This window comes from Myotis davidii, unplaced genomic scaffold (genome assembly GCF_000327345.1).
Source record: "Myotis davidii unplaced genomic scaffold, ASM32734v1 scaffold472, whole genome shotgun sequence".
In the NCBI taxonomy this organism is placed as follows: Eukaryota; Metazoa; Chordata; class Mammalia; order Chiroptera; family Vespertilionidae; genus Myotis; species Myotis davidii.
Window position 1 is genome coordinate 1,009,185 of NW_006283774.1, and position 10,022 is coordinate 1,019,206.

Genomic DNA, 10,022 nt, shown 5'->3' on the forward strand with positions numbered 1-10,022 from the left:
TGCCATTCAAGTACACGACACACTCCCGCGCTTTGATCATGATGTGTGTCCACGAACCCCCACGCGCCCACAGACCCTGCCTGCGCTTGGGTCCCTTAGGAGGCGACCTTGGGCTCTGGTTTTCGAGGTTGTCCCATGGCAGCAGGTAGCGCCCTGCGTGTCCCTGTGGCCACTGCTGATACCCGTCTCCCTGGACTCCCGGCACGGCCGGTCGGTTGTGCCTTTGTCGCATCGGATCCTCAGTCCAGCTGTTGGCCACCTGCAGGGAGCACTTCTCCACTGAGCAAAGTAGCAGGCCTCACTCACACCTCCACGTGGACAAGCCCTTCCCGGCGGCGCCTCCAGAAGCCGGGCTGTCCCCGCTCCGAGCAGCAGGGTTCTCTGGGCGGCGGCTACGTCAGGACACGGGATGCGGGGAGGCACGTGTGGGTGGCGGGTGCTGGGGACCTCGCAGGGGGTGCACCTGTGTGCACTTAGGTACATAATTCTGAACCTCACTTTCAGGGTTTGCATTGATCTCTGCAAAGCGCTTGCTATTCTGGCCAGTGATTCTAACGGTCAGTTTCTTTTTCTAAATCCTCACCTGAGGATGTTGATTGATTTTAGAGAGAGGAAGGGAGACACAGAGAGAGAAACATTGATGGATTGGCTGCCTCCCTATGTGCACTGAAGGGGGATCGAATCTGCAACCTTTTGGTGCACAAGATGTTGCTCCAACCAACTGAGCCATCCGGCTAGGGCTCTTCAGGTATTTTTAATCCCCTCACTTCTCCGTCTTCTGGCGAAGGTGAAGGTGTGTCTGCACCATGAGCCCCTGTGAAGAAATTGGTGAAGTAGGTCTGGACACACCTGACATGTCCCCTCACAGGTTGCAAATGTCCTTCTGCACAGCCCAGTCATTGTGGGGTTCATTTCAATGCTGGCTTGGCTGGGCCGCGGCACCCAGATATCTGGTCAGACACCAAACTGAATGTGAGAAGGTCTAAGATGATATTAACCTTTAAATGGACAGACTTTGAGTGAAGCAGGCAGCCCTCCTTGTGGGGGGCGGGGCACATCCCATCAGCTGAGGGCTTCAGAGGAGACTGGATGGCTCTGGGCCTGCGCGGCAGTGTCAGCTATGCCGGGGGCCGCCGCCTTGCTGGCCCACGATTGTGCGAGCCAGTTCCTTAGGAATATCTCTGCATGTTATAGACACGTCCTGTTGGTGTGTGCAGGGGAGCCCCAACCCTAACTGATCATCGTTTTGGGCCTTTTTGACGTGATATGAAAGCATCTGATGAGTTCTGCCTGCTCTCAGGCTCCTGGCAATTGAACGGTCACTTGTGGTCTCGGCCCTCACTGGGTCGAACGTTTCGCAGCAGTTGTACCTGTCAGAGTATGAGCATGGACAGGAAGGGAAGCTTATGTCTTTAAAATCTTATTGTTCAGTAATTGAAAGCCACACCCACACAGAGAGCAGCTCAGCTCCTCTGAGGGTGTTATCTCTATATATAAACGGCTAATATGCTAAGTGCCTGACTGTCTGACCGGTTGCTATGATGTGCACTGACCACCATGGGGCAGACGCTCAATGCAGGAGGAGCTGCCGAGCTGCAGCGACTTGGCAGCAGCAGTTCTAGGGTGACACACCCCAAAACCGGAGAGGAGGGAGCCCGATTCCTTGTGAGGCTGTGGGATTCCACCTTCGGCCGTGGGTTATGTTGTTGCTGGGACTCTGTCGGCCCCGAATCTAGTTAACTGCTCACTTGAGTTTGTGTTCCACACCCTGTACAATAGCAACTTTGCAGAGTGCCCTCTCGCACTCTGGACCCCTTGGGGGATGTCGGAGAGCCGGTTTGGCCTGATCCCCGCAGGCCAGGCCGAGGGACCCTGCTCACTCTGCAGACGCCGGGGAGGGACCGTGGGAGGTTGGCTCCAGGTCGTGTCTGGCCCATCTCACCCAGTCCCACCTCCCTGGCCACTGTCTAATTAATTTCCTTTCAATGTGCACAAGTCCGTGCACTGGGTCATTAGTCACAAATTAGATTGAACACAGGTCCTCCTCAGCCCCTCCTTCTGGCTTTGTTTGCTTTTCCTTTTCAAAAATTATAAGAAGCTCAGAACCCTGGTTTTCAAGTTGCGAAAAGAGGAGAAGACACATAGTTTCACACTGATAACTGTGAGCAGGAAAAGTGATAAACTGACAGCAGAGGCTGAGGCTGAACGTGAAGAAAACGTCACAAGCGCTCCATCTGAGAGCAGCCAGGGTCGGAGGGCTGGGGGAGGCGGGTGGTCATGTGTTGCCCTGAGTCATCAGAGGGCGGATTGCTTAAATTAGGCGCACATTTCAGAAACATTTTCATCCAAATGTGTGAGTGGCACAGAGGTGGGCCCGTGGGTCTCCAGGTGAACCCCTCCCCCCCCCACATTCAGGCCTTTGGGTGCTCAGGCTCCTCCCTGAGTGGGGCTGCCCGGCTTGGGTGCATCTGCTCGGACCCTCCTCCACCAGGTCCTGCCCGGCGCCCTGACGGTGGCTCTGTCCGGGAGATGTGACCAGGACGTGCTGCGGCTCCTGCTGGCCCTCCCTGAGGACGGGAAGGCTGGCTTTGCCACTGAGGAGCTGTGTGGCCTGCCCGGGGCCAGCGTGTACGCTCTGCTTGTGTCTGTGATGCGCAACCTGGACCTGCGCAACTTCATTTACAAGGTGGGGCGCCCGCTGGCGTGGCCTGTGCGACGTCTGTGGGGCTGCTGGCGGGGCGGGGGGAAGCGGCCAGGAGAGGACGAGAGCAGGCAGGTCCTCGCCCTCAGATGACGCCCGGGGAGGGAGAGCGCGGTGGTGGTGATTTCGTGTTGTGTGTTTTCCTTCGAGACCCTGATGCCGGCGGAAGCCAAGGGCGTGCTCAGCTCCCTCTTGGACGTCGTCGCCAGGCTCAGCCACCTGCTCCCCAGAGCCAGCCACATCCTGGAACACCTCCCCCAGTTCCTTCACACGTCGAACGTCACAGCCTGGCTGGATGTGCCCGGCTTTCAGCAGGTGTGTGTTTGATCTGGGCCTCAGGGACGCACTCAGACGTGCTGGGCCCTCGGTCCTTCTGCCTGTGTTTCTTTGGCCACATCTGGCTGCTGCCCGAGACAACAATGTGGGGGCAGGAAAGCCTTTGAATGGCTCTGGGGCAACAGCACGACAAAAAGCCAGGCCCGGCGTCTCTCTGAGAAGGGAGGTTGGGGCCGTCCGCGCCTAGTCTGTCAGCACAAATGCCTCAAGTCGGAGAGTAAATGCTTTCTCAAACCTGAGGCAGTTACTTCCATATAAATAATTGTCATAAAATTACAGGGCATTTCTGCAAATACAAACAAACGCGAAAGGTTAGTGGTGTGATATTTGTCTTTGCTTCAACTCTGTGCCTGGCATGGAGCTGACTGGGAGGGAGTGTGTTGGGTGTGGACATGGGGGGCAGGATGTGGCAGACGGTGGAGTGAGTCCTCGGAGCCGCCCATCAGCCCAGGGACAGTTAGGGGAGACGTCGGTGTGGGCAGTTTGCCAGTAGAGACCACACTGAGAGTGTTAGTCTGCGTTGGTGACATTGCTGGATCACAGTTCATCGTGGACAGGGATTGGCTGTGTGTGTGATCCCGCCCCCTGGTGGTGTGCATGGTTTTCGCGGAACAGAACAGGCCACGGCCGGGACTGCACACCTGACTGCTGCGTGTGTTTTCAGTGGGAGGAGGGGGCTTCCGCAGGCCTGAGGGCACCGCACACGTCGCTGCTCACTGAGGTGTGTTTTCGTGACTCAGGCTCCCCCCTTGGACCCCGCCCGTTCGGCCTTCGGTTCCTTCCAGGCCGTGATGACGACGGTTTGCCAGGAGCAAGAGTCTTTTCTCAGCCACGCGAACATGTTCTTTAACTTGCCCAGGGTTCACGAGCTCTTGGCAAGTGACAAAGAAAAATTCAACATTCCTGAAGACTCAAGTAAGAAAACTGTAACCCTTGTCTGCTTTGATTAATTTGCATGTTGACCATTCACTTTGCTTTATACAAAATGCTTGGTGTAGAAGGTGACAAGGAATTGCTTTTCCACCCTCTAACTTTTATCCTTCCTTTTTATTGGAATTTTAAAATTTCAGTTACAGCAGCAGTAAAAGACAATCAGTAGCAGTTGACATTCAATATTATATCAGTATCAGGTGTACAGCATAGTGGCCAGACATTTATATAATATTAAGTATACTTCTAAAACTTTACTTTTATTGGTCACATAGCATTCCACTGTAGGACTCTACAGATTTTATTAACCAGTCTTCCACTGCTGGCCATTTAGCATGCTTCCAAGTTTTCAACAACACACTAGTAAACAACAATTCCTGTTCTTACAGAATAACATATCTCTTTGATTTATACAAAATGCTTGGTGTAGAAGGTGACAAGGAATTGCTTTTCCACCCTCTAACTTTTATCCTTCCTTTTTATTGGAATTTTAAAATTTCAGTTACAGCAGCAGTAAAAGACAATCAGTAGCAGTTGACATTCAATATTATATCAGTATCAGGTGTACAGCATAGTGGCCAGACATTTATATAATTTATGAAGTGATCCTCCCCCCCCCCCACCTACCCGCCCCGTTAATCCAGTGTCCACCTGGCACCATAGGTGCAAAAATTCTCACAAAACGTTAACAGGTCAAACTCAGCAATACATTAAAGAGAAAATACCCATGATCAGGTGGGATTCATTCCTGGAATGCAAGGTTGGTTCAATATCTGCAAATCAATTGACATGTTACATCACATAAACAAAATGAAAATCATATGATCATACCAATCAATGCAGAAAAAGCATCTGACACAATTCAGAACCCATTCATGACCAGCACTCTCGGCAAAGTGTCCTTCCTTTTCAGCCCGGCACTGGTGTGGCAGCTGCACATAAACACGAACATGTCTCTTCTGAAATCAAGGTCGCTCATAATTTAAAGTGCAAGTTGTTAAAATGCAGAGCAAGCTCTATAATTCATGCTTTAAATTTATTATGTGCTCATGCTCTCACTTGACATTTTATGGGATTATTTCTATCGGTTTTATAGTACTCTCTGAGTCACATGGTGAATGTGGAGGAAATAACCACTACTGTGCTCTTCACGCCTCGGGTGTCGGGAATCGGGGATCGCAGTGGAGAGAGCATTTCCGTTGCACATGCTCTCTTCAGGGGAAATGCAAGAGGGACGGGAGCATGCACACCGGCTTCAGGCCTGATGACACTTGATTACTCATCGCTATGGCGATGCAGGTCCTGCCTTCATTCCTGCCTGTGCTTGCCTCAAGCATCCCCACTGCACCCCGTGAGGAATGGAGGATCTGAGTGAAAACAAGGCAGCTTCACATATCGAAGGAGTGAGTTCCACAGCTCTGTGTAGTGCGCCAAAGACCATCAGTAGCAGTTTATAAAGCGAATTTTATGTAAAAAATCTGTGCTGGCCCCCAAACTCTACAGGCTCTATGGACTGGGAGCCGGAGCGTCCCTCTCGCGCCGTGTCCGTCTTCGGTGTCCCTGCCACCTTAGCGCTCCCGTCGAAGCTCAGTTTGGAATGTGAAGGTCACACTCCGTCTCTTTCAAATATCGAGGAGAACGTGGTGCCTGAGGCTGCGCATGAGACAGGAGCCACTAAACACAGTCAAGAACCACATTCCTGCGTCTCCGCCCAAATGCAGACTTGTGTCCCTCACTCACTGAGAGCAAGGCGCATGCATATGCAAACGAATTCCTCCTCACCTGGGCATCCCATCTTGGTAAAACTCTTTCTGTTTTTAATTGCGATAGCACCATTTTGCTTGAAGCTTTATCAGGAAATACTACAGTCTCCAAATGGCGCTTTGGTGTGGTCCTTCCTAAAACCTGTATTACATGGAAAAATACTGTACACACCCAACACCCCGGAGATTAAAAAGGTCATCCAAAAGGTAAGCTGCGAATGAGGGTCGGGTGAGCCATACAAGCAGTACTTCTGGAAGCGAGGTGTAGCGGAGGCATCTGCTTTCTAGACAGTGAGGTCAACGTGGGGACCCCATGGGGAATGGATAGGGGACCCCGAAGGGAACAGGTGGGGACCCCGAGGGGAACAGGTGGGGGACCCCAAGGGGAACAGGCGGGACCCCAAGAGGAACAGGCGGGGACCCCGAGGGGAACAGGCGAGGACCCCGAGAGGAACAGGCGGGGACCCCAAGGGGAACAGGCGGGGACCTCGAGGGGAACAGATGGGGACCCCATGGGGAATGGATGGGGACCCCGAAGGGAACAGGTGGGGACCCCGAGGGGAACAGGTGGGGGACCCCAAGGGGAACAGGCGGGACCCCAAGAGGAACAGGCGGGGACCCCGAGGGGAACAGGCGAGGACCCCGAGAGGAACAGGCGGGGACCCCAAGGGGAACAGGCGGGGACCTCGAGGGGAACAGATGAGGACCCCGAGGGGAGGGGGTGGAGACCCCGAGGGGAACAGGTGGGGGCCCCGAGGGGAACAGGTGGGGGCCCCGAGGGGAACAGGTGGGGGCCCCGAGGGGAACAGGTGGGGGCCCCGAGGGGAACAGGTGGGGGCCCCGAGGGGAACAGGTGGGGGCCCCGAGGGGAACAGGTGGGGGCCCCGAGGGGAACAGGTGGGGGCCCCGTTATCACAGACACTGCTGAGCGTGGCCAGCCGCTTCCAGAGCAGTGGGCATGGCCAGATGCTGGGGCAGCTGCAGGTGAGCGTGGCTCCTCCTCTGAGGGCTGGGGAGCACGTGGCGTGGGGGGGGGGCGTCCAAGAGAAGGGTGTGCGGTCACCTCGGGCGCGGCTTTCCCAGTTGACTGATAACACTGACGCGCAGTTGGATACGTGTGAGGACTTTTTGTAATGGTCAAATATTTTGCCCACCATGCAAGGTATCTATAATAATAAAAGTGTAACATGCTAATTTAGACCAGATGTCCTCTGGACGAAGCTGGGGCTGCGAGGGAAGCCTGGGTCCCAGGTGCCAGAGGGAAGCCGGCACCGGCAGCCGGGGGAGGAAGGCCTGCTCTTGCACGAATTTCGTGCGTCGGGCTGCTAGTTGTTAATAATTTATTAATAGTTACCCAAGCTTTATGTTCCATATTAACTTAATGCTTTTTGGGTTGGTTTGTATACTTTTCAACTGTAGGTCTATTAAAATGATCAGTGATCATTTCCTAATTTTCGGTGTTGAATATGTAATACATTCCAAGATCCGCAGGCTGCGGTGTACAATGAGCCCTTCCTTGGGGCCTGCAGCCCGCGACTGCAGAGGTGCCGTCAGGGAGGTCACGCCCTTGGGGGCGTGGGTGCCGCTCTGACGCCTGTCCTTTGGGTGAGAAACAGGCCACATCTCTTCACGTTTGGTTATTTGTCGTGCCCTGGTGAGCAGTTCAGGTGATGAGAGCAGGGGCTCAGGGGCTGGTCGTCTGGTTCCCTCCAGCCCTGCGCTGTGTGATCGGGCTGGTCACGGGACTGCTCTGTGCCGGGTTTCCTGCCGGTGAAGGGAGGGGTAGTGGTCGGCAGCTGTGAATGGCGTGGGGCGTGTAAAGCACGTGAAGCGGTGTCGGGCAGGCAGGACGTGCCTCGTGCCTGGTCCTTGCAGAGCAGATGCCAGGAGGGGGTAGCACGGGCGAGATTGCATCACAGAACACCTGGCGGTCAGGGCAGAGGAGGCGGGAGCTGGAGGGAGGGCGGAGCCCCCACGCCAGATGGCGATGCAGGTCTGGCCCTGGTGGAGAGAGGGAGGCAGTCCCTGCAGCATCTGGGACAGGCCTGCCTTTAGGGACCGACCCGCCATCCAGCCACCTTCATTCATCAGCAGGTCCGGTCAAAGGACCCCTGCTCCGGGGATGGGCTGGTGTGGTGGCCCTGGGCCGGGAGCCAGCGAGGCAGGTGTGGCTCTGGGCGAACTGGGATGGGCATCCCTGGTGGTGGAGCGTGTGGCACAGCTGTGTCAGCGCTGGCCGTTGCTGGGACACCTTCTTCTGCAGCTTGTTTGCTCGGGACTAGCGCGCTGACCCAGGAACCGGGCTGCGTTGCTGCAGTGAGTTGGGGTGAGTAGGTGAGGCTTGGGTGAGGGTGGGAGGCTGTGCGGTGCGAACAGGGTGAACGTCACTGCGCATTGCCCACCTAAAGGCGAGGAGTCCAGTCCTGGAGCACCGCCCCCAGCACAGGCGTCGGCAGGGGAGGCAGGGGCAGGACGTAGTGGGGAAAGAGGACCTACAGGGTGACAGGGTGACAGGGTGACAGGGTGACGGTGTGGAGGGAGCCGGAGGCCCAGAGCGTCACAGGGTTAAGGGTCGGGAAAGTGCTGCCCCTTCGTCACGTTCTGCCCGCGGGAAAGGCCGTGGAAGGCCTGCTGGGAACCTGCCCAGAGTCACACTCCCTGCATCTTGGCTTTCAGTGTTCGCGACAGGTCCATGCCTCGCCTCGCGGGCACAGCTGATCCTTTGTTTAAGCTGAAGTCCTACCACATCCTCCCGGGCTCACTGGGACGTGTAGACCTGCTTTCAAGATGACGCATGTTATGTGCCTTTTTCTTGAACAACAATAAACGGAGTAAACCAACCAGTATTGTCAATAAGAAAAAACGATGCCGTTATTTTTGTTAAACTGTTTCCTGTAGGAAGTCCTGAGGAACAGATTCATAAGAAACTTTGTGGAAAGCCAGTTACTCATCAACGTAGACAAACTGACTGAGAAGCTGCAGGCGTATGGTAAGTGTGTGTGAGTGTGAATGTGTTGAGTGTGTGTGTGGGTGTGTGTGATTGTGAGAGTGTGAGTGTGAGTGTGTGATTGTGTGTGTGATTGTGAGTGTGTGTATGTGTGTGTGATAGTGTGTGTGATTGTGTATGTGTGTGATTGTGTGTGATTGTGTGAGTGTGTGTGTGAGTGTATGTGTAAGAGTGTGAATGTGTGATTGTGTGTGTGATTGTGTGAGTGTGAGTGTGAGTGTGAGTGTGTGTGTGTGCGTGTGTGTCTGTGTGAGTGTATGTGTGTGTGTAAGAGTGTGAATATGCGATTGTGTGTGTGTGATTGTGTGTGTGTGTGTGTGAGCATACATGCATGTATGTGTGAGTGTAGTTGTGTGCATGTACGTGTGTGGTGGGTGTGTAAAAACATGTTGGTGTGTTTGCATGCATATTCACTGCTCGGACTTTCTTCATAAAGTCCTGCGCCAGCATCTGTGGGTGCTGTTGGGGAGCAAGGCGTGGGGAGCGGGGGAGAGCCCTGTGCGGTGAGCATTGCACCGACGAGGGGAGGGCCTCCACCTCCGCTCACACCACCTGTGGGCCACCGTGATGGACCTCTGGGCCCGGGGGCCTCTCCTGCTGCGGGGCCCTCGTCAGAGCAACCCGGGGGCTGGATGCCCCCACACCTGGCCCTTCGGTAGTTGTTGTCCGGGCCTGGCTGTTCTCTCTCCTGTGACCCCGCCCCTCTTCACCAGAGCCAGTCGCTGAGCCCTCGTGGGGTCTCGTCCTGAAAAAGTTTGATGTGCAGCCTCCACGGCCGGCTGAGGTGTTGCCAATGCCACCTGCTGCGCGGGGTATTCTGTTGTAAGCAGCCTGAATTGACTAAGATAGCTAGGATCCTGAGCCTGAACACGAGGGAGTTTGCAAAAGCTAGGATCTGTTCCTAAGCAATGTTGCAGCATGTACCAAAGAGCAGCTGATTTATTTTAGCGCCCGCCTAGGGTCGCGCGAGTCTGGTGACTCCTCCCTGCCGCCCAGACTGGCGGTTTACTCTCCGTCCCCGTCCCCGTGCCCAGCCTTTGCGGGTGGAACCGTTTCTTTTCACTTCCGTGCAGTGTCCGTGTCATGGGAGCGCGTAGGAAAGGGGAGGGCTCGCGCAGCTGGCAGCCGCAGTTTGCTTGTGAACATTGGGTCTGGACTGGCTCCCCTGCAGGGAGTTAGCTCCGTGTCCCTGCGTCTGTGCAGTGTCCGCGCAGGCGCTGTGCTGGGGGAAGCTGCCATGTCCCCTGCTCACTGTCCTCAGCAGGGGGCCTGGACTGGATGCTGA

The 10,022-nt window shown here is 55.2% G+C and overlaps 1 protein-coding gene across 1 annotated transcript in view; it reads left to right on the top strand.

The window, feature by feature from the left end:
- Positions 1-10,022, top strand: part of ABCA13 (ATP binding cassette subfamily A member 13) — a 143,734-nt gene that overhangs the window by 60,797 nt on the left and 72,915 nt on the right. The window contains 6 exon segments of the mRNA XM_006754021.2: positions 2,492-2,686; positions 2,852-3,022; positions 3,778-3,952; positions 5,798-5,937; positions 6,598-6,714; positions 8,629-8,719. Of these exon segments, the coding sequence (XP_006754084.2) occupies positions 2,492-2,686; positions 2,852-3,022; positions 3,778-3,952; positions 5,798-5,937; positions 6,598-6,714; positions 8,629-8,719 (889 nt within the window).